The sequence below is a fragment of the Dunckerocampus dactyliophorus genome, chromosome 2, assembly GCF_027744805.1.
Source record: "Dunckerocampus dactyliophorus isolate RoL2022-P2 chromosome 2, RoL_Ddac_1.1, whole genome shotgun sequence".
NCBI classification, from domain to species: Eukaryota; Metazoa; Chordata; class Actinopteri; order Syngnathiformes; family Syngnathidae; genus Dunckerocampus; species Dunckerocampus dactyliophorus.
In genome coordinates, this window is record NC_072820.1 from 14,787,413 (window position 1) to 14,812,707 (window position 25,295).

General features: G+C 42.0%; 1 protein-coding gene across 13 annotated transcripts in view; it reads right to left on the reverse strand.

Annotated features, from left to right (window-relative positions):
- Positions 1 to 23,785, reverse strand: part of LOC129177832 (5'-AMP-activated protein kinase subunit gamma-1-like) — a 44,383-nt gene extending 20,598 nt beyond the window's left edge. For 7 of the 13 annotated variants that reach the window (XR_008569671.1, XR_008569675.1, XR_008569674.1 and 4 more), the window contains exons 1-4: positions 22,513 to 22,670; positions 20,257 to 20,319; positions 15,324 to 15,573; positions 3,455 to 3,684 (exon numbers count right to left, since the gene is read on the reverse strand). Coding sequence is in view for 2 of the 13 variants with exons in the window: in XM_054769354.1 (XP_054625329.1) it covers positions 3,455 to 3,684; positions 15,324 to 15,573; positions 20,257 to 20,319; positions 22,513 to 22,596 (627 nt within the window). In the remaining 11 variants the exon portion in view is untranslated. The other 6 variants (XR_008569677.1, XR_008569676.1, XR_008569678.1 and 3 more) reach the window with 6 other exon arrangements.
- Between the last annotated feature and the right edge of the window lie 1,510 nt (positions 23,786 to 25,295).

Consider the following 25,295-nt stretch of genomic DNA (forward strand, 5'->3'; position numbering starts at 1 on the left):
CATACCCAGCCAGGAGAAGGCCCTGGGGAAGACCTAGGACACGCTGATGGGATTATGTCTCACAGCTGGCCTAGGAATGCCGTGGTGTCCTCCTCGTGAAGCTGGAGGAGGTTGCCGAGGACCGGAAGGTCTGGGCTTCCCTACTGAGACTGCTGCCCCCGCAACCCCGATAAGCGAAGGACAATGGATGGAAGGATGTGTTTCAAATGTTCTGCTACTATTAAAGAGATTAGTGTTAGGTCTTGTTCATGGGGGAGGAAAGGATCGAACGAGAGATTGACAGGTGGATTTGTGCGGCGTCTGAAGTGATGCAGACTCTGCATTGGTCCGTTGTGGTGAAGAGGGAGCTGAGCCGAAAAGCAAAGCTCTCAATTTACTGGTCGATCTACATTCCTACCCTCACCTATGTTAATGAGCTTTGGGTAGTGACCGAAAAGATAAGATCGCGGGTACAAGCGGCCGAAATGAGTTTTCTCCGTTGGGTGACTAGCTCAGATAAGGTGAGAAGCACTGCCATCTGGGAGAAACTTGGAGTAGGAGTATGAGGTGGCTCGAGCATCTGGTCAGGATGCCTCCCAGACGCCTCCCTGGGGAGGTGTTAAGGGCACGTCCGACCGGTAGGAGGGCTCAGGGAAAACCCAGGACATGTTGGAGAGACTATGTCTCTCAACTGGCCTGGGAACGCCTCGGGATCCGCCGGGAGGAGCTGGACGAAGTAGCCGGGGAGAGGGAAGTCTGGGCTTCCCTGCTTAAGCTGCTGCCCCCGCGACTCGACCTCGGATAAGCAGAAGCAGGTTTCATGATTAATTAATTTGAAAACTGTGATTAATTTATTATAAAAAAATAAATTATTTACACAAACAAGACCTTCATGGAAGAGTCTGCAGAAGAAAACCTTACCTGCGTCCTCAATAGGGGTGGGGGAAATAATCGATTCTTAGATGCATCGCGATGCAGACGTTGGCAATTATTAATCGGATTCATAAATGTCTATAATCGATGCTGACGGAACAAAAAAATGGGACAAAAAGACGGAAAGTGTGGTAGTGCACCTAAGTGTAAGACGCGACCAAAATGGCTGAGCGTAAACTCCAACCTGCATCCGCTGGAATTAGAGCGAGCGTCTGGAAGCAGTTTGGCTTTCACGTAGTTGAAGGTAAAAATGAGCTGGACAAGAGCTAGACAATATGCAAACTTTGTCAAACAAGCTGAAAATATTTTGGGGACACGACAAATATGAGAAACCACCTAGCACGTTTCCACCCAAACCAGGAGGAAAAACAGCCAGCTCAACTTGCTGCCAACCAGAGAACCATCGAGCAGGCTTCTGACACCGGCGTGGGGGCCGTCCTCTCCCAGCATTCAACCTCCGATCATAGACTGCAACCCTGCGCCTTCTTTCCCGCCATCTGATTCCTGCGGAACGGAATTACGACACTGGCAACAGGGAGTGTTTGGTCGTCATCTTGGCGCTGCAGGAGTGGAGACACTGGCTGAAGGGCTCGGAGGCCCCTTTTATTGTGCACACAAACCATAAAAACCTGGCTTACCTTCGCTCTGCACAGAGGCTTAAACCCAGGCAACCACGCTGGGCGCTATTTCTCACCAGATTCCGGCTCCCAAAATGGCAAGGCCCTCTACACTGCACTCCCCACCCTCTGAAGCAGCTCATCTGGAGACCATCCTACCCCAGCCCCGTATCTTTGGGGCCCTTCAGTGGTGATGTGGAGAGGCGTGTTGCGGAAGCCATCAAAAGACTCCTCTCCTCCCGAGAACTGTCCTGCCAGCTGCCTGTTCATGTTCTTTGGACTTCGCTCTAATGTTCTGCACTGAGACCACGAGTCGAAGCTCGCCTGTCGTTCAGGAGTGTTATGTACAGTCTTCCATCTTTCGTAGCGATTCTGGTGGCCTTCTCTTCGCACTGAAGCCAAAGAGTTTGTGGCCGCCTTTGCCATCTGTGCCAGGAACAAACCATCCCATCAGGCCCCGGCTGGACTTCAGTGCCCACTGCCCATCCCCTCCCATTCGTGGTCCCATGTGGCGCTGGACTTTGTTACGGGCCTCCCCCCATCCAACAGCAACACGGTCATCCTCACTATCGTAGACCACTTTTCCAAGATGGCCCACTTCGCTGCCCTCCCCAAGCTGCCCTTGGCCCTAGAGACGACCAATCTACTGGCCCACCATGTTTTCCAGCTCCACGGCATCCCTCTCAATGTGGTGTCGGACAGCGTCCCCCAGACAAATGGCCAGACGGAATGAGCCAACCAGGATTTGGAGGCCGCCCAGAATTCTCGGTTAAAGTCATTTTGGACATGAGATTAAAGAGCAGGGGTTTCCAGTATTGGTCAACTGGGAGGCGTATGGCGCCGAGGACCACTCTTGGGTCTCACGTGCCCTCATTTTGGACCCCACTCTCTTGACTGATTTTTGTAATCAGTTCCCGGAGAAGCCAGGTAGGCCACCAGGTGGAGCCCACTGTCACAATCCACACTCCCATGCTGTTTCCCTGCCTTCTCCTGTTTTTTTTTTTCTGTCTTGCCAAACACCCTGGTTCCCGCCTGGAGGCGGAGCTACTGGAGCTATAATCCTGATGTGGATTATTGATCAGCCTCCTTAGGCTGATTGCTGACAGCTGGGAGACGCCGGATTATACCTCCAAGTTTCCTGTGCTGCGTCTCCCTTTTCCTAACTTTTGCCTAGAGTAATTTTTGGCGCGTCCCCCGCTTCTGCGAGGCCATTTTTGTAGTTTTTCATTGTGTTATCTTTTGCCACCATCGCTATCTGTTTCAAGTGGAACCAATAAAGACTGTTCTACTCACCTGCCTCTTGCCTATGCATCTGGGGTCCAGACTTGTACCAAGCCGTAACAAAGGTAAGATGTGGATGTTTTGTTCAGATAGTTTAGCATATACTATTGATCTACACTGGAGTGGTTTTACCATTTTTAATGCACAAAATGTATCATCGTGGTGCTCCTGCATCTTTTAATTTTTATGTATGTGGCCGTGGGTGGACAAAGTTTCCACCCCCCCTGCATGAGTTGCTACTTCCTTCATTGCAGCAGCTTAATTTTTCTTTATTATTTATGTAGTGGTAATGTAATAGTCTCATTTACGGTCCAGTTCTACAGTACGTACTTCACTTATGCTTTCACAGGCATATGGCATTGACAGTTAGTCTATTCGTGTGAACTTTGTTAAAGCTGGAATGTTTACCTTTAAACTAGTTTTGTAACACCAATGTAAAAAAATGTCTCCTACGTGAACAACACAAGAAGTACTGTTTCTGCTTTTAAGACCTAAAACAGCAATCTTATGTCTGTGTTGTGATACTTTTAAGTGGTGCGATAACTTACTATAATGGGATGTTATCTCCCTATTTGAGTTTAAAAGCATGTTAATAATCCCGAAACTGAAATCCTTGCAAGTAACTTCTTTGCAGTGTGACTCACTTGTTGTGAGGTAGAGTATTGCGGCACAGGGCTTGGAGAAGGTTTCGGGGGTTTCGCCGTGGGACGGCCAAGACGCTGTCCTGTGTCTGGAGGCGTGGACACAGAGCGGGAGCGGAAACGGTCCCCCAGGAAGCGTTCTGGGCTTGGGATGCTCTGTGGGGCCTCCTGGGTGAACACAGGCTGGCTGGGTGTCTGTGTTGGCGTGGTGGGTGGTGTGGCGAGTCCAGAGGCTACAGACACATGAAAGTTAGCGTTAAAAAAGAAAAGGTAATGCTACTCAATGCGTCACATCTCTACTGTAGTTAGTAAAACATAGGCACGATACTGCTGTTGCAGATAGCATCAACGTCAACACATGCTAGAGATGGAATGCACAACTGAGATAAAGCCTAAGCTCAGCTGCTAACAGACATGGATGAAGTAGGTAAGCCCCATGACAGACAGCAACACAACTGTGTTGTATTAGGCAGTGGTGATTGTAGGAAAATAATTGGTAGGTAACATACCAGGAAAAATATACTAGTCTCTCTCAATATATTTTAAAACATTCACTTTCATTTCATAGAGCAAAGTATTTAAATGCACAAACAACAATTACAATTTGTGATTCACTGTAGTGACACAATACAGAATTGCTCGGGTTCTCGTTGATGGTTATGCCACCTGTTGCTAGGTAGACTTCATAGAGGCTGCTTGAATATGCAGAAACAGGAACAGGAACAACATACAGCACTGTAAAGCCTGGTTTGTGCTTCTGCATAATCACTATGCCATGACAACACGTTCCCTACACCCTGAAAAACCCATTTTCTGGAGCATAATGCTCAGCCCAGGCTCAATATTAATTTAGCCTTTAAACACAACTGAATTTAACTTAGCTGTTTTAGAAAAATGTGTTTTTGCAGATGCAATATATGAGTGCCTCACAGCAACTATGGTACGTTCAAGGACCGCTAAACAAAGTGTGAGATTGTGGGCTTTCTTTAACAGTAGTACATGTATGCTGTGCATTTTACCTGTATCATCACATATTTACAAATTATTACTGACTCAGGGTAATTGAGCTAGGCCTCCAAAGCAGTGTATTTATTTTCACAAAAAAAAAAACAACATATTTTTTAGACCAAAAATCCGCAAATTTGCAAGGCTGTCAATGTTGCATCGCGAGTCTGCAGGGGTCCAATGTATTTGCCGCGGATCCAGCTATGCAGTGCACCTCCACAGGCCCAGGCAGTGTGCATTACCACCGCCATGAAAGGCAAGGTGTGCAAGCATGTACAACACCTCCACAAGCAGGCAACCTAACAGGAGTCATGACTAGCAATAGTGTTAAGAAAACAAAGCCTGGAGAAACTCTTCCGTTGTTTGCTAACACTTTGCTTTCCCAGTGAAATACATAAACCAGGGGTGTCCAAAGTGTGGCCCGAGGTCATTTGCACACCTGTTTTTTTTTTTTTTTTTAATAATTGGGCCCATGGCACACTGTAAAAAAACAGCAGAATAATAAGAATAACAGTAAGGCATACTGTAACGACAATGTTGGTAGTAATAACTAATAATAACACAAAGATTTGTCTTTAAATAAATGCATAGCCTTTTCAAATAAACTATAAATATCTAAGTGGCCCCCCCCTTCAGTATGCGGACCTCAATGGAAAAAGTTTGGAAAGCCCTGACGGAAACGAATAAACACAAGCAGATAAGACAAAAACAATGAGCTGGCATTGTTCAAATATAAGTTGGAACTCCTAATGCTGCATTTCAGCTAATAAGGAACTCAACTAATCATTCATACTGTTCAAACTCTTACTGCTGTAGTTACAGTACCTGCATTGTAACATTTTCATAAAAATAAACCTTGTGTAGGGCTGTCAAATATAATTCCTTAACAGCGGCAACTAATTTATTATTTATTAATTGTGTTAAAATTTTTAGCGTAATTAACGAATGCACATCATGGTAAGCCACAGCTCTCTGTTATGACGGTAGACGGAGTCACACAGAATCTGACACTCTTTAATCACTATTCTGACCTATTATTTTTATTCTGACCTTAACACATCAACAGCAGCCCGATTCCAACACCATATACCTGTATGTATCTTCAACTGGCAAACACGTCCTATCCTCATTCTTGAGATGCATTCATGGACACTCAAACTCCAAACATCACAACGACATCTTTATTTTGTGGGTATGTTTGGTCTAAATAAACAGAAAGACAAAGAACAATAAGTGGATGTTCTAATCAGCATTTAAGTGTGCTCGGAAATCCCCCAAAATACACTCAAAACGTCAATTCAACCCTAATGACGTGCTGTCTTTAAATGCAACACCTCATCGCCCATAACAACACGGTTAAAGTGTGATTCAAATGTTATAGGCAACGCTATAGGCAAATTCCTTTTCAGACATGTATAATATATTTTAGCTTGATTTACATTTTCATTTTCATTCATTTGGAGCTGTTAATACATACAAATATATATAATCATTGTTATGTTTAATGATTGTTTTTGTTTTAGTAAAATACGGTAAAAATGGGCATTTTTCAGACATTGTTTCAAAATCAATCATGATTAAGTTGTAAAGTGTGACAACAAAATGTCATTATTTGACGGCCCTAAAATTATGATAATGTTTATTATATTTATTTATTTATTATACAATAAATGTATTTATTAGCTAAGTAGTTTTTTGGTTTGTATTTTGAACCCCCTTACTGTACCAAAAATGAACCTAACCGTCGCCTTAATACCGAGGCGCGTACTGAACCTTGAGGATGCCGTATTGTTACACCACTAGTAAAACGTATGAGTTATTGCACAGTTCATGCTCTGCTATGTTAGCAATGATGAATCAAGTGATTGTTGATAACTCCATCCACAATAATTTGAGCGGTTACATCACAACGAGCAGGACTGTTCAGTCAGCTGTTCGTGACGCAGCTCTGGCTTTCCAAAGTGTCAATCATATGATGGCCGACACATGCTCTCGCGTTCTTTCTCTCTCGCATGAGGAGTCACAATCTTACGCCTCGACATGTGACACTGCTGACATATTTGCGAGGCCAGACAATGAGTGACACGGGTAAATGCGTTCCCCCTGGTTCATAAGATATCAAATACAGACCACTGAAAAGCGTTACGGTCGGCTTCTGAATGTGGACCCAGCTTCTTTAGTAGCAAGTGTAGCATAAAAATACATAATGTTAATTTTGAGTACAGTCATCCCTCGTTTATCGTGGTCAATTGGTTCCAGACCTGATTGCGAAAAGTGAATTTCCCCCAAGTACAATTCAATATTAATAAACACAATATTTAGTTTGAGCATATAAAACCTGTTTATGGCTTTTTATACATTTTTAGAGCCTTGTAGACATTAAATAACACCCCTATTGTCACCTTTACACTCCTGTTATTCTGTGTTTACGTCACATTGCGCAGGCTACGAAATCACTGCAGGGACATCAGAGACGGCCGCCACCACAATGGAAAACTACCAAGCTAACTAGTTGGCCTCTCCAATTTACTTATCCTAAATTTAAGAAATTGTTTCAAACCGAGTGGGGAAGAAGGACAAAGTAAGAAGCCAGAAACTTACCACTTCCACATGGAACTTTTTTTCATTGTGTTATGTCGGACATGCCGTGGCTGACTCCGTGCAGTGTGAAGGTAATGTAAGCTAAGGTCATGTCTCATCAATGTAACATTACTGATGCCTAGTGACCAGAATATTATTTGTATTTACAAATGAACTTGGGGTCAACCAGCTTCTCAAAATGGGTACCTTGTGTTCAACGTTAGTGGTTCCACAGAACTTCGCCAAGGACCAAAAATCCTACCCACCACCTGTATAGGTACCAAACTCCTAAATGTATAGGTTTCATCATTAAAATGTGTGCATTACTTGTGCAGAAATGAAGGTAAATATAAAAAAAAAAAATACTTTACTAGCAAATCAAAGGCTGAAAGTCAAAGGCTCCTGGATGTAAACCCTCACACCAAATGTAATAGGAAACCAGTTAGTTGTGGTGTAATGTCGCTAACAAGCAAACAAAGTGATGAAAACATAACTCCCTGGTTGAAGTAATGAAATGCGGGCTCTAACAAATGCTTGAGAGATAGCTGGAGGCCTTGTGTGTTGTCATGCGTATCAGTCCACTCTATCACTTGACATTTAGTTGGCGTGCACCAGGCCCACTCCAGCCGTGTGGCCTTCCTATTTTAGCCGTGCTGTTGTGGCACATTCCACAGAAGGAGATAACAGAGGCTGGGTGCTAGCTCTCTCTATCGTCGGTCTGCTACACACCCACCACCCAGGAAACAGGAAGTAACTTTAACTGGCTCCAAACAAACTCTCTCGCGCGCGCGCAAATGACAAGCTTCTTTGCAACCTTGGAACCAGGACAACAGAAAAACACAGATGGTCATATTTATAAACATTGAAAAACATAACATTTGTGTTTTAGTGAATGAACCAGCAGTTCCTTCTGATGGTGCATCATCAGTGTGTGAATGAGACGTTAACTTTTTATGCATGGTGACATTTGGCACCGCTGTTCATCATTGTTAGAATTATTGCCACTTAAAATAGTGCTCTGATACCATTAACTAACTGATTTATTATTATTTAAACCATTATCATTTAAATAGTGCTGGGGTGCTTAATGTTGTGGCCAATTAGTATAGATCAACAATATTATTATTATTGCAAGGCCTTATCTGCAATTTCAATCTGTTTAGTGGTAATTACCATTATCGTTTTCAACCATGTTAGTTGGTTGGTTTGTGTGTTAGTAGCAAATTTATGCAAAAACTATACTCCTGGCCTCGAACCTCTGTTGGCTATCTCTGTGTGGAGTTTGCATGTTCTCCCTGTGCGTGCGTGGATTTTCTCCGGGTACTCCGGTTTCCTTCCACACTCCAAAAATATGCATGTTAGGTTAATTGTCAATAGGTGTGAATGCGAGTGTGAAAGGTTGTTTGTCTATATGTACCCTGCGATTGACTGGAGACGAGTCCAGGGTATACCCCGCCTCCCGCCCAAAGTCAGGTGGGATAGGTAGAGGGAAGGATCTCAGAGCAGGCTAAGAGGCATGTTTTGTCATAAAGACACGTTACATACCAAGTTGTACTCATGCAGTGTATTTATAACGTGTGTATCTAAATGTAACCCATCAAAATAGGTTCTTGCCATGCACGCGTCCCACCTATCCACAAAATTTCATGCCAGTAGTATATTCATTCATTCATTCATTCATTTTGTGTGCCGTTAAATCCTCACTAGGGTCGCGGGAGTATGCTGGACTTACCAACAACCAGCAGAACTACGTTCCTCGTCACGGAAACCCATCCGACCAGAACTGGACTCGCTGGACCCTGGACCAACGGGGGGGTAAGTCACTGTTGATGTAGTATGCTGCTGATGCGGATGTCATGCAACTTCATGTCAAAAATCCGAATTATCCCTTTTTAACTCATATTACCCGATATAGTATGTATAATCAGAGAAAATCAGCAATTTAAGACATAATTCCTGCTCGTGTGTATTTCAGTAAATGTTTTCCGGACATGTGGACAGGACATGATGTCTGGGATTCAGAGTTGAGTTTTAGCTGGGGTAAGTGCGGCCACAACAGTAGACGTGTTATGATGATGATTATTATAATAATAATGTGATTATTAATGTTACTGTTGTTATTATGTCATTATTGTGCCTTTTGTGAGATACTGTAATATAAATTTTCAAAATAAGCCTGTCGTTGGCAATCAAGTCTGGTGTGTCTAACTGGTGACGCCTAGAAGCAGTTGATCGTCTTGTATTGCCTTATTTAAAGGGTATTTGTATTTTAGTTCATTTAGAACATTTTTATGCTTGAAAGTGCAAAATTTAAGCTAAGAATACATCAAATGTACTTAAATATGCACTATTTGACTAATAATAGGCTGTAGTCAACCACAAAATAGTGATCATTTATTAATTAACATTTTTAAAAACCACAATAGTTTGAGGGTAACGATGTTCGAACCGTGATGTAGTTCTTATGGGAAAAATTTATTTGGATTTCGCATTATTCGTTTTTTGACGAATCCTGTGGAACAGATTAATAAGAAAAAATGAGGTGCCACTGTATTTCCAATGGGAAAAAAAGTTTCAAAATTACAATCATTTGGCGTTAACCAGTATGCCAGAATGGATTCTCTCAGGCCTTAGAGGATCAATTAGGATGCATAAAGATACTATTAGTTCACATGCAAGACAAATGACCTCTAATGGCCCCCACAAACCGAAATGCCTCGTCGGTCACTACTACAGCTAGGACATGTCTCCAGATCACATGACTGACGCTTTAAGCTGAGGTGTCAGCACATCACATGTGGGCTCCTTTACGATTAAGAGTACAACCATGTACTGTACTGTACTGTAAGGCCTATGCTTAACCTCCTTGGTGGAGGTCATCGGTTTTCTAACTTACAAGCTCTGGAGTCAGCAAAAAAATGCTTCTGTCAACAAAATGACAAAAAGCCTGCAAGGTAATCAATTCTGTTGATTGACAAGAGACTGAGATACAAGGTTCCTTTAGACACTGGGACGCAGGCTCGTTCTTCAGTCTCCACAAAAATTATTGCAAAAATAGACCAAAGTGCAATAAATGATGACCAACATCATACTGGTAATTCAACACGATCAACAGCGCTTTACCCGAAAGACACGACGCCTCCGACTGATGCCTCCCCCCGAGTCCATCTTGCTCCTTGCGTTTCTTGCTCCTTCTCAGGCTGCCAAACCTCTTCATGGAGCACGGTGGGCTGTGGCTTCCAAACTAAATTTGACCACCGTGACCATCTGCATTACGACAGAGCAACTTGGCAGTAAAAGGAGAGTCACTCCATATCCCCGATGGGGAGAAAACAAAACTGGTTGTCCTTCAGGCAAGAGATGGTCCACTTTTCTTTTAAATGCAGACACTGTTCCTCCTTAAGGTAAAAAAGGTTTAGCTTGCATATACAATCAGGTGGCTGTGTTACCTCCTCAAAGACAAGTAGAGGAGCAATAAATTCTGCACAGCTCCATTCAAAAGTTCCTTTCTTGAGTGATGCATATAGCCACCGAGTTCCCCGCCCCACTACTCCTCTCAGCGGTGTCAGAGCTGTAAATTGTCAGGTGCAGCTGTGGGTGGCGTCGCTTTAATACAGCACGTGTTTCAAAGGACGCCAGCCTATGTGGAGAAGGAGGCGGAGAATCAGCACTCATTGGTCGGGTCTGCGCTTCACCCCACCCCCTCCTACTGCACTCCCACCTAGCTCCTGGAGAGTAAACTCCACCAAGGCATGCATGTCTTGTAGCACTCCATGACATGCGTGGCGCCCCCTATGGGTTGTGGTCAAAATGCTTTGGAAGACAGGCTAGCATATGTAATACAGATATCCTCAAAGTTTTATAATCATTTGATAAATGCTCAATGACTTAAGGGCAAATACTGTAATTTCCCGTGTTTAAGCCACACCCAGAAATTTGGAGATTAAAAACAGATTTGGACATACATAAGCCGCACCGGACAATAAACCACACATGTCCACGTCATAAGATGGCATATTGTGGCACGCACGAGTCCGTGAGGACCAGGCAGCTCTTTATTTGACAGGAGCCAATCATGAGCTATAAGAAAACTCACAACGAGCTTATCAATCGGAAATCGCAGGAGGTCATTACTCAATACAGTCTGGCTCACGGTGTCATCTTAGATAGAATGCTAAAAATCATCACACAGTAACTTAACACCCAAAAGGTAACTAAGAAATACACAAGATAAGGACCAAATACGAGTTTAAAATAAACAACTATTTAAACTGTGTTTTAACTGTGCCTGTGTCCTTGCTCATGGGCTCCCTCTGGTGGACACAGGCAGCTGGATGAATCGCTGCAGTGCCCCGGCAGCCATGGCCAATGAACTGCTCTGCTGGGAAGAAATGCATTAAGAGAAGAAGTTAAAATAGTTGTTGTTTTTTTTTTTTTTACTTTAAACATATTCGTTATTCCGATGGGTTGGCAAGCTTGTTGTGAGTTCTCTTTTAGCTCATGATTGGCTCCTGCTAAAGAAAGGGCTACCGTTTCTTCACTGACTCGCGAGCGGCACAGTATTTAAACGATTACTAGTAGTTCTGAAGTAAAGGAGATGTCACAAGATTAGAACATGGTCATAAATTAGCCGCACCACTGTATAAACTGCAGGGTTCAAAGTTTAAGAAAAAAGTAGCGGCTTATAGACCGGAAATTACGGTAGATGTTAAGCCAGAAGATGTTTTGCTTGATGGCTGCCGTGTTTTTCATTGCTTGTCCGTCCCCCACAGGTGGGTACCAAATTTTGTGGGGTTTAGGCTAAACACTCAAAAGTTACAGTGGGTGTTGTATAGAGCGTATTGAGCTGTGCGAGAAATTTCAAGTCAATCCGACTTATGAGGTCAAACTCCAAGTTTAGGACAAAGAATTCCTGGCAAAGAGTTTAAAACAAATGTATTTATTTGTTGTTTTTAGTCGCATTGCGCATTATTACATTTGTGAAAGGGAATTCATGAAGAAAAATGATGGTGAAAAACGGTGTTCTGCCTAGTCTCAGTGACGCCCATGTAAATGTTTATTTTTGACACTCTAATCAAGCCTGGTCTATGTCGGTGGCGCGACTGTACATAACAGCAACAACTCAAGCTTCATCAATGTAGGGCAAATGAGATGAATAAATTGGTCTAATTATGGAGATTTTAACCACAAAATGGCAGGTTTTCCTCACAAATAAAAGACTGAAGAAGCCGCATATTTACAGGATTGTGGATGCTCAATCGTGAATGTACGGGAATCCACTGTACATCTGAAGAAAGAACAGCCTACATCGCTTATTACTTATTACTTCTTTAGCTTCTTCTACTACTACTTCTTCTCATTTCAATTTTTTTCATAAAATTAAGCCTTATTTTGCAAAGCCTTTTTTTGCCGCAGGCCAATAAAAAACAAGTGTCTGGCTGCAAATGGCCCCTGGGCCAAACTTTAGACACCCCTGTCATGAGAAAAAATGAGGACATCCCATGTTCGTCCCTGCATGGCAGATGAACAATCAAGTGTGTGGCTGCTGGGACATTTGGCAGTCAGCTGTCAGGACCTTTTTTAGGGGAGAGAGCTGACCTTTGGGGGGGGGGGGGGGGGGGGGGGGGGGGGGGGGGGGCAACCCATGTTCAGTCAGCTGATCAGAAGACCTCCACTTGCATTGCCAGATGACATTAGCAATAACGTGTCCAAGACGGCTCACGCTTTACATGACTCCTTCATTGTTTAGTTACTAAAATGCATCCACATGTATCACACTGCCCTTTAAAGGACTGCGTATTTTGCAAGGCTCCAAAAATGCCCTGTTCCTTTTATTTACTGACAACATACAGCACACTATAGCAACAGTGAGGAGAAAGAACAAGTGAGAGAGAGGCCTCAGCACAGGCGCAGCATGGTTGAATGAGGTAGCTACCACAGCCTGGTCACTTCCAGAAAAGGCCATGGAAAGCCTTAACAGTTGACTTTAGCAGGCTGTGCGAGCCTTAAAAAGCTCCCGGAGATCATCCTCAGTTATATTACCAAATATATAAGATATAAGATAAAAGATAAAAGATATTTAAGATGGAAGACATGGACGAGACTCCAGAAAAAGGTCCTGCAAAAATTCTGTAATAATACCCTGAGATGCAAAAGGCTTTAAAATAATGCCAACACAAGGTGAAGGAACTCAAGAAGACCGATATTAAGCTTTGAGCGCACCCTTGTGGTGAGTGTAAGAAAAACAGCACTGCAATGAGAGAAAAAAGGTGTACAGTACAGCACACATAGTATAGTAGTTCAAATGGCCATGCCAAATGGCCAAAAACCATGTCAATAGTGAGGAAATGAACAGAAAGGATGCCAAAACAGTCCAAAGGCGTGCTTGAATGCGTTTGGTGTGGAAGAACTGGAGACAACTGCCCTTATGCGCCCTTGAAAAAAACATTAGGAGGTGACCTCTGACCTCACAAATGTCCTTTTGGATGAATTGACAGAATTCCCTCCAGACACACTCCATCTTGTAGATAGAGTATCTCACTAAAGCAGTGGTTATTTTCTGGCATGTCCCCACTGGGGGACAGAAATGTTTGTGTTCCCAAAAACACGATGTGGCAGTGCGATCAACGCCTTCCTCTTCAGCAACACCTTCCTATTTTGCTATGAGTTATTTCTTGAATTCATTTGTGTTTCTCACCTCCATAACCCAAAATATAGTCCAAGAAAGTTTCAAGTGCCAATGTGTGGTAGATAAGTTGAGAAACACTGTACAATTCAATAAATAACAAAACATGACAAAACAGGAAGGTGGTGTCGGTGTTGCTCTCGCTGCCACGCCGTGTCTTTGGAAACAATCACGTCTTCAATGAAGGTAAAAGTAACCGTAAATGTTAATTTATCCTTTTCACTTGTTATTTGTAAGCATTTAGAATTAGTTCATATATATATAAAACCAGAATTGTAAAACTATAAAAATGTGTTCCTGTTTCCATGTAGTGGCAAGCTAATAGGATGGTAACAAGGACATTTTGTCACTAAAACTACATTAAGAACACAGATACACTCACACAGTGTAATAACAACACGACAAGACACGCGCCCTATCATAGGCTAAAAAAATGCACACAAACAGGGGCAAAATTATGGTGTCAATTTTCAACGTTAACCGAAAAACACGCTAACCGAGGTTCCACGGTATATCCAAGTTTCATTTACATAGTATTGTCTCTTGAGAAGATACAATAAAATCACTTTTGTGAGACATACAGTAAGTTTCCCAATATGTCTGTTTAACATGGCTGGAATCTTGCAGTGAATATGTTTAAGCCTATGTTTGAGCCGTCACTAACAACTCTGAGGTCTGGCCCAAGTGTAGTGAGTCCATCAGCCCCTGCCAAAGTGACCCACTGCAAGGAAATGGGGGGGGGGGGGGGGGGGGGGGGGGTGAAGAATGGGCGCCTGTGTGAGCCAAAAACACATGACTCATCTTTGCGTAGTAGGCCTGTTTCCATGTTTGGGTTATGTAATAGTAATCAGCCAACCTAGTGCATGGAGACACGGGCGCTGACGAATGTGCCAGTTAGAATTGTTAGCCATGAAGCTTGTGTGGCGCCTCGTACCAAACTAGATCATTAATGTGTCTCCATAGCAATAGTGAGTTTGGCAGGGCATCCATCAGTGGAATGCCAAACCCGTAACTTATACAGTAATCCAAAAATTTGGCCTTGGAGTGAGCGATCCATCAGTAAACAAAGCCAAAATATTTCACTTTCCTTGGGAATGTTGCTGACAGATTGAGCTTCTTTTTTTTTTGGTGCACAAGCGATCGCTTGTCTGGCGCACCTCGTTCAACAACACAAAGGAATGGATGTTTCATCATGAGAGAAGCGCAGCTTTCACTTGCTTGTTTACATACTGTCACTAGCAAGCCGCCGCCTGGCTAGCAGCTACAGTATATGTCCTGTGTTCTCTGAAGGTCAAGTGTTTTCTTTTCAAGTTTTACATTACATTGAAAGTTGATTTAATTTTTACACGTGCATCAGTTCATGTTGACTAATTTTTATATTTGTACGTTAAAATGTTATGTACAAAATTAATAATGATTTCCTGATGGTGACAGTTTGACTCTGGAACAGATGTATTAAATTTCTTCATGGAAAAATTGCTTTGCAACCCCAACAAAGCATCGCAGAAAAGACCCTGTAACCTTACCATGTGTTATTAAATACTAGCAGTAAATGCTCATACAAGTGGATCAAACAGTGCAAAAGTATTAATATTTTCTTACTTCTGCGGGCTCTGGAGAATATTTTGATGCTTGCAGGGCTGGTGCTGGATGCAGAGCGGAAGATGCCACTGAAGCTGAGGCGGCGGGGGGATTTGGGTGCGGAGTCCTGATAGCAGGGATAAGGAAAGATGGTTCTCGGAGAACCCAAGCTGGACTTGGACTGCACCGGTGCTGACTGCGGACATGGCGGCACATTCCTCACAGCAGGCTCTCCCTTAGCGGGGCTGGCAGAGCGTATGCAACGCTGTCCCTGCGAGACGATTAGGAAGGATGCAGTTTTATTTACCGCACCAGCAGGTTCATGCTGTGATAATGTAACGCCAGAAGCTGATTGCACTTTCTTTCACTGGAACTTCTCCTTTTTGTCTGATATGCAATGTGGGTATAAATAACAGGTCAAGCCATGCTGGTACGCTGTTAAATGTTACACATAAAAATCATTTCTCATTGGATTTCATTTGTCTGTTTCTCACTTAGCTGTGAAGGGTGGGGACGAGGCCATTAATCACTAAAGTGCAAATGAATAATTGTTCTTTTTTTTCCCAATAGATTGTCTATTTTGACCTCAAAGTGTAAAGTAGGAGGTTATATACTATATTTGTTGTATTTTTAATATTTGGGATATCCTCATTTATATATAGTCTTATTCTATCAATATGTAGAATATACCTCTTTTTTTCTCCCAACTGTTTTGTAACAGTTGGGAAAACATTGCGTAACATTGGTGTTTGCATTTGCAATTGTTCAAATTCACAACCAGGCATTTTTTGGCGGGCTTTTGGATTGGGAGGTGAGAGTGAAAAAACATAGACATCGACCTGCCAGTTTGAAAATTCAAATTGTGGGGGACTGATTTTTTTTTCAATAAATTGTTTTTTATTTTGTAAAAAGGTTAAATAAAAAACATAATCCATACTCAAAGTCAAAGCTTTGTGTTATTATTAGTTAATAATATCAATATTTATGCTTTTTTTAATAACCGTACATTCCCGTGTATAATCCACGCCCACTAAGTTTAGAGAAAAAAACTGATATGTTCTGATATAAGTCGCACGTGTCCACGCCATGAAGTGGCATATTGTGGCGCGTACATGTCCGTGAGGACCAGTTAGCTTTTTATTTGACAGGAGCCAATCATGAGCTATGAAAAAACTCTCGACGAGCTTGTCAACCCATTGAAAATTGCAGGAGGTCATTACTCAATGTAACAGCCTGACTCATGGTTTTGTCTTACAAACAACATTAAAGGGACAGTTCGGATTTTTTGACATGCAGCTGCATGACATCAGCAGTGTAGTCCATCAACACCGACTTACCCCCCCACTTGGTCCCCTAAGTCCAGTTCTGGTCGGATTTCGGTGATGAAGAACGCACTTCCAGGTAGTCGATGGGGTTACACAAGTAAGGAGTTTGGCTTCTCAAAACAATATGTGTTCAAAAGGGTAACACATGTGCATCACAAAAATGCCTCCCCACAAATACTGTTATATTTGTCTCTCGCTGTATCCCTGAACACTGTCGCCTCTCCATTCTTGTGTATGTGACGAAGACGCTTGCATCTTCTTTCTCGACGGAGCACCGCAGCCATCTTGTTTACATGTCTGTTCCAATGATTGAGGACCCAGAGCACAAAGCCCAGAGGGAAGCTGATGTCATTGCAGCGTCCCAATGAATGCATTGCTCAGACGCAGTGCCTTATGGGAAACTTTAAAATGTTGTTTTTGGTTTTTTTCAGTCATATTGGGACTTGTTTGTATATTTGTATACAAACCTTTTTAGTATTTAGTTGCTGTGTGTTGAATTTAGTGCTGTTATGTTAGACTATTATGTCTAGACTATTATGTTGTTCTACTGGTATACTGTATATGACTTCCAATGGGTAATTGGCTGGTAATTGGCTCCTGTTGAAGCGCTTGTGACTAGTGACAGACTCGCGAGCACAATTAGTAGTAGTTCTTAAGTAAAAGCGATGTCACAAGATTAGAATTAAGCCGTAAATTAGCCGCACCGCTGTATAAGCCGCAGGGTTCAGTTTTAAAGGAAAAAAGTAGCGGCTTATACAGTGGAATTTACGGTACATTATGCTTTTTGCTCTATTCTTCCCATTTTTGCTGTTTAGTTTTATTTGTGCTGAATGTTGCATATGGCCTCTGGGCTGCACTTTCAACACCCTGCATTTGTAGCTCTTTGTCAGGGTTGAGTGCTCTTTGAGCAACCACAACTCTTGTCGACTAGTTCGCTTGTTAGCTTCCTTTGTAGTGAACGAACAATGTTAATTAAAGAGAGAAGGTGAGTGTTAATCAATTCCTTACAACAGTAATTTGTATTGCAAATGCTCCAAAACTGGAGGAGAAGGCGTTCGTGGAGGTGGACTGTCTGCCCTCTGAATGAGTCGTATACAGACAGGAAATCAACACACCGACCAATCACAACCTAAATGGTCTGCGTTGCTGCAGCTCATGGACTTTTTGGAGGTGTACGTCATGTTGAAACAGGCAAAATGCACCAAAATGTGTACAAGGAGAGCAGTGAAGCATACAAGCATATTCAATGGTCAAAACGCCTGCGTACACGTTGGCAGGCTGCATACGGTATACTGCATTTCCCCAAATTGTGGCCCCTACTCTACTAGACACAGTGTCTCGATGAGTCGCTGGGTACATTGTCCACATGAACAAATAAACGCCTCTCCCCAAATAGATGCCTCATAGCTGCTATTTTTTACACACACACACACACACACACACACACACACACACACACACACACACACACACACACACACACACACACACAGTCATTAACTCTTTGAACTCAGTTGCTAATCCAAACAGCAACACCTATTGAGGCATGCGAACAGTCTCTCAGATGAATTAGGCATACTCCAAGCTGTACACAGTATCTAAGGTAATCTTGTTATATTGAGACAATGTTGTTTTTTGCCTCTCCCCTTGCTGTTTTGCAACATTTCTCCATAATAGCTCTGTGTAATTTGTTTAATACTCTAATATAGCTTCACTTAATAATAATAGTTTCACTTGACATTGTTATAAAATACACATAATATTGTGTGATATTATTATTATAAAAAATACTGGACTTTACAAGTCATGCTACGCTGTTCCTCAATCCATTTCCACTATCTGATAATCCTTCACCACTTCCCTCTGCCAAATATTAGCAATATGTTTTTTTCTCAATAGCCTCTCCCTGACAATCAATTCATCCCATATTTAAATAAATCGTGACAGCATCTTTGACGAGGTCTTTCTGTGTTATTACATGCCTACTGTATGACAAACGCTCTATTTGCTGCACTGATTCATAGCAAAGCAGACACACTCACAGCCTCCTCCCTGCTTGGCAACAGCAAATCTTTTAAACACTTGTGGCCTAAACTACTCTACGACATTTCAATATACAGCTGGATCTCAAGTTCTGGTTGAGCTGGTGGGTATCTTCAAATAGGACCCTCCATTGCTATTGACGCCGTGCCTCAATAATCGCCTCCCCTTGAATAGATATGCCTGGTATTATCCGTGGTTGAATAGCCATTTGAAGAAATACAGTAATAATCACAAGCACACAAGATATAAACAGAGAATGTTTTGTCTGGTCTTCCCACAAGGACACTATTTGCTTAAGGCTGCACCTCTCACACACTTATTTCCCCTTTTTAAAACAATCCTGTGACAAATCTCAGCCAGAGAGGGCACATACCCTTAGAAATCTCACTCAAGGCCATTGGGCAAGACTTCAGGAAAACAGAAGAAATGCAGACAGAATCTGTTTAAAAAAAATACAAATATTTCAGTGATAAAGCCAAATGCTGCTGTATGAGGTCAATGAGGATTGTCCAGACTGATAACAACTAAAGCAGATAGTAAGAAGTAGGCTGTATTCTTTTACAACAATCAATATCCTTTGTGGGCCTGCTATGCACGCATGGCATTAGGTTACTGTCGGTCTGATGAAAGCCTCCAGAGAGACAAAACCCCCCACAAAACTGCAGACAAGCACGACGTGGAAGAAGTCCTTCTTAGAAGACAAACAATTGGCTATTACAGTGGCACATCCCCATGCCCATAAGGTTGTATAATTTGGAGTTCATTCAAGTTTCTGGGAAAAAATACAGTACATCACGAAAAAAAAGGGTGATGTTGACCATAAAACAGGACATGTAACTGTTCATATGAAATGTTCTGGCTGCTCAGTACAATTTGACTTAAAGGGATAGTTCGGATTTTTTTTTTTTTTTTTACATGAAGTTGTACGAGATCCCCATCAGCAGTGCAGTCCATTAACAGAGACTTACCCCCCACTTGGTCTCCTAAGTCCAGTTCTTGTTGGATTTCGGTGATGTAGTTCCGCTTAGTTTCTGGGGCCATTTCAGTAAAGAGTTTGGCTTCTCAAAACAATATGCGTTCAAACGAGTAATACGTTTACATCACAAAAAATGCCTCCTCAAAAAAAATAAATAAATAAAAAATCAGACCCCAGAAAACTCTCGTTATTATACTTTTCTCCCACCGTATCCCTGTGCACTTTCGCCTGTGCATTCCTGTGTATGTGATAAAGACACTCGCATTTTCTTCCGCTGTGCAACACATACATAAACAAGATGGCCGCGGCGCTCCGTCGCAGAAGAAGAGTGGCATTCACGCGAATGTGTTCATCACATATTGCACACAGGACATTTAAAACATGGCCTGGGTTTATGACGGCTGTTTGACACTGGAACAGATGATTTTACTTTCCATTATTTCCTATGAAAACTGTTTCTATTACCTTTAAACCTTTCTATTACCTTTATAGATAGCCACCTTCTGTAAACCATGCCTAAATTGTGTCATTAAGCTTCATGCATTTACCACTGACAAATGACTTAGGGGTGGAAGTTTACGAGAGTGCAGAAATGCTAGAAATACTTTACCGTCTTTGGGGTTTTAGTTGAGCAACTCGTTTCCGCTTGGGGAGAAGTAAATGCCGCAAAGTCCTGCACAGAAACAAATGACAAAAATGCATGAGGAAACATGCACATTTGTCAAACACTACTGCTTTCCACTGTATATATGGAAAGAAAAGCTAGAAAAGAGATTCATCTCTGTACAGGCTTCATTTTCATGCAGGTCTTTTGCCAGGGCAGTTGAAAACAGAGAGCATGAAGAAATGGATGTTGCTTCAACACAACAACAACAGGTGGCCAACTTTCTGCAATTAACGGATGTGGATACATGCATTCTAACGTATGGGAGAAATAACACACCACCTCACCATCTCATCATAAATGTCACCAACAAATAAAAATAAATAGCATTGCGGAAACAGAGAAGCCAAGCTGAAAGGATCAGATGTCTACATGAATGAGCACCTGAAAAAAACGAAACACTGACATTGCCAAAAATGCTTGCGACTTAAAAGTTGCTATTCCTCTTTGGGTGAACTTTTTTTTTACTTAAAAAATAAAAAAAAACACCACCACCGGCTAGCATATATTACCAATAATGGTTTCAGAGAACAGATTGTGCATTAAAAAAAGTATATATTCTTTACAATTACGAATTAAACTGAATGAGATTTGTCGTTCTGCCTGAAAAGGGGGAGTGGCATTAATGGCTGTCAATCACAGCTCACGCACATACACATACATCTCAGAGAAGCTATCGACAATTAGCAGTCACGGCTGAGTAGGAAGAGGGTGGGCTATAGTACGTTTGAACGCTAGCACTCGCATGGCAGTACCTAACCATGACAGACGGCACCTTTAAGAAGCAAGTTGAAATTCAAGGCCCTTGGCGTGCCAACTGTAAACTCTACATCAAATTAAATGAAGAACAAGAAAGACACCAAAGTCCTTGCTATCAAAGACATCAAGGAACTGAACATATCAATATATTGAAGATGTTGTCATTTTGACTTCAAGGAAAATAAAAGACACGACCCACAAAGCCTGATACCGTCTAATAGACCAAAGCCATCAACAATCAACTACTACAAAACTACAATAATGAAATAAATTGGGCCACTAATTTATTTTTCAATTTTAGCAGCAACTGCTTTTACTACATGCAGAAGCAGTACAGCAGTTACATTCAATTTAACAAATTCTTAATTGCTCATCTTAGAAAGTCATCTCATCGCAGAAGCATGTATGCCCTTTATAACAATATTAAGCAATGTACTTCATTGATCGTTATGAATAGATTACTGCTTAATTTACATTCAGAATTTATTTATGAATTACATATTTCTGTCAGATATTTACACCAGTATTTATTTATTCATCTTTAATCCCTCTTGCTTATTTTAACTGATTTCATTATTCATTCAAATTCAAACTTTCCTTCAAACCTTACACACCATTTTTATTTTATTTATCTTTTATCACCTTTTGTTCTTTTCCTTTATCACTGCATGAGCTATACTCGTGTTTCTACCCCCATGATTATTTACAGCTTTGTTTTTCTTTTCTTACTTTCCATACCACACCACAACATGTTTGATTCCTACTCCTGCATGATGATTGTGTCTCAAAAATATGAAGAACCTTAAAGTAAAAAGGTAGAGCGTGATGATGGACGATAATCAATGCAAGAAGATCTCTGCCATCAGGAGTGTTTAAAGTCCACAGTGATATAGAATCAGTCCAAAAGTCTAGTCAGGGGAGAAAAACAAAAGCCCAGGCACAATAACACTTACGGATCTGTATTTTATGTTCATCAATATGCATTGTCCCACTCTATAAACAAAGCGAAAAGTTTACTAGGCACACCTGCACATCAATCGAATGACATTTAATTGACACAATGTATCTTTGTGAGTGCAGTGGCGCACTGCTTCAAACAGAGGCGTGCGTTAATATTCTGTGTCTTTCATGTCTCAAATATGGTAATCGAAATATTGTCAATCAAAAAGTCCTTGATAAATCATGACTCATTGTGGATTTTTGTTTCACAGAAAGTTTGCTAGCTACAACTGCATACGAACACAATTGAGTCAGGTATGGGAAAAACTGTGCAAATGTTTAGGGTCACTCAATCAAAATGTTTATTTTGATGTCAGCTGTCAATCACACACTAGCGTCGCATGCGCTTGACTCTGCAACAACTTCCGGTCCAAAAGGCGCTGCAGTAAATAGTCGATGTCCAACAGTTAAAAAGCATATTAGTTGTGTACTTCACAGACTCACCGGTATGTTAATACGCAGACTTCTCCTCCTCTTGGGCAGCTTCTTGGAGCCTCCCTTGCCAGACTCCATCACCGTGCTTCCCATTTTTCTTCGACTAAAGGGCTGAATCACGACTGCAGATTACCAACAACAAACCTCCTCCTCGCTTTTACAGTGACGCCGTGCGTACCACCAGGAAGTAGGCTGGGCCCTCGACGGAGGCAAGGCACCCGTCGACAAATGGCGTTCGACGGCGTGTTGTTTAGCGGCGTTACGGTACTTTCTTCCACCTTTTGGCATGGTTCCCGCTGAGGGAAAAAATACAATGCCGCGTCAGTCTAAGTATGTTGTCATAAAAAAATGTATAAAAACACATATGGGAGGAAATGAGGTTTTAACATTTTTGCACGTCATTAGTTTAAAGTCGTACCGTGGCGAAACAGTACTTTGTATTCTCAGGCTACTTAGGCTTTAGGCTAGGCATTTTTGTTATAAACTATAGCAAGAGAAAACAGTTTGAGGTGTTTAATGTTGAGATGATATAATATAAATAATGCATAATAATTCTAATAAGAAATTAATATATGACAACTGCAAATCAAATTTCAATATGAATCAAATTGAATATTAAAATTTAGCTTTAATTTGAAAAAAAAAAATACTACAAAATTACCTTTAATGGCGAGGATTCAATGGCAGGCAGACGTCTGACCGTTCAGAGCATCATCACAAGACCTCTGAAATGTTATTTTTTTCTAGATTTCTAGAGGCACCAGAAAATAAGTGATATAGTGTAACAACGTTTTACAAGACGTTCAAGGATGATTCACACACCTGTATAATCTAACCACATCCAAAACGAAGGGTGCAAATTGTAAAAAAAAACAAAAAACAATGCTCGGCTAATTTAACCGTTAAGAGGGCTTTGAAATTCACTCACACACTTTACCCAAACGATAAAAACTGCTGTACATGTTTTGCCACACTTTAAATAAGTAAATCTTTCAAAACTAATACAGCCCAAAATATAACATGTTTCATTCTTTTCCATTTTCTGCCGCTCATCCGGGTCTTAGTCACGGGGGTAGCAGTGTCAGTAGGGAAGTCCAGATTTCCCAGTCCCCGGCCACCTCTTCCATTTCCACCGGGAGGACCCCAAGACATTCCCAGGCAAACTGTGAGACATAATCCCTCCAGCTTTTCCTAGGTCTGCCCCGGGGCCTTCTACCGGCTGGGCATGCCCGGAACACCTCACAAGGGAGGCATCTGGACTCGATACCCGAGCCACCTCAATGGCTCCTCTCTTTGAATGAGCAGCGGCTCTCCTCTGAGCCCCTCCCAGATGACCGAGCTCCTCACCCACCCACCCTACAGAGGAAACTCAATTCACCCATTTGTATTCGGGATCTTGTTCTTTCGGTCACAACCCAAAGGTGAGGGTGGAAACATAGATGACCGGTAAATTGAGAGCTTTGCCTTCCGGCTCAGCGTTCTCTTCGCCACAACAATCTGGCACAGCAACCACATTACTGCAGACGCTGCGCCAATCCGCCTGTCGACCTCACGCTCCAACCTTCCCTCACTCATGACCGAGATACTTTAACTCCTCCACCTGGAGAAAGACCTTATTACCAACCCGGAAGTTACAATCCACCCTTTTCCGTACTCCCAGAGCACCCCACACAGAACACCACGGTGGACACGGTCGAATGCAGTCTACAAAGCACATGTAGACCGGTTGGGTAAACTCCCATGTACCCCCCAAGTACCCTTGCAAAGCTGTAGACCTGGTCCAGTGTTCTGCAAACGGGACTAAAACCACATTGCACCTCCTGTAGCCGAGGTTTGACTAATTGTCGTACTCTTCTCTCTAGCACCTTGGAATACGTTCCCAGGGAGGCTGAGGGGTGTGATCCCCTATAGTTGGAACACACCCTCCGGTCACCCTTCTTGAAAAGGGGGACCACTACCCCGGTCTGCTAGTCCAGAAGGTACTGTTCCCAACTTCCATGTAATGTTGAAGACATGTCAGCCAAGACAGCTTAGCTGCTTTATACTGTATGTTTTTGCTACTTTGTAATTTCATAAACTACACTTCAAGGAGTACTTGCTTATTACTTATTAGGCCCTGAGGTAGGTCAATGATTGGCGAAAACATTGATTTAATGCAGTTATTTTTTCTACGCACATTTAAAACAAACTCACATTGGAGTTCCTCAGTGTAAAATGTGTCTGCTTCCCATAAAGTGCTGTAAAATGTAACTTTTTACCCTTTAAAAAAAGTTATTTGAAAAACTACTCTAGCCTGAAATATAAGTATCAATTATTAATTAGATTTGGGGAATTTTAACCCTGACACAAAGCAAAAAACAAAATAAAAGGTAATGTAGAAACACGGTGACCAGTGCAGGGTGTACTCCGCCACTCGCCTGAAGTTAGCTGGAATGGGCTCCAGCATACCCCCGCGACCCTAATGAGGATAAGAAGCATAACAAAATTTCTTTTTTTACACACACACCATTCCAACCACCAATTATTTCAGTACAAAGGCACCCTTGCAAAAACTGTAAAATGAGCGAAATTTTGCTGCATGCTTTGAATGGGAAAATGTAGTACCATCTTGTGGACAAATATATATTTATAAAGGCCTGTGCTCCACATAGAAAACGTAACATAAAGGACTGCATTAGTTACGATAAATGTTAGGCACATACAGCAATTAAAAACAAACAAAAAGCATATTCAACTTCTGTTCATTCATCAGTCAAACTGGCTGGGAAAAAAATGGAACAAAATGTCCCTAG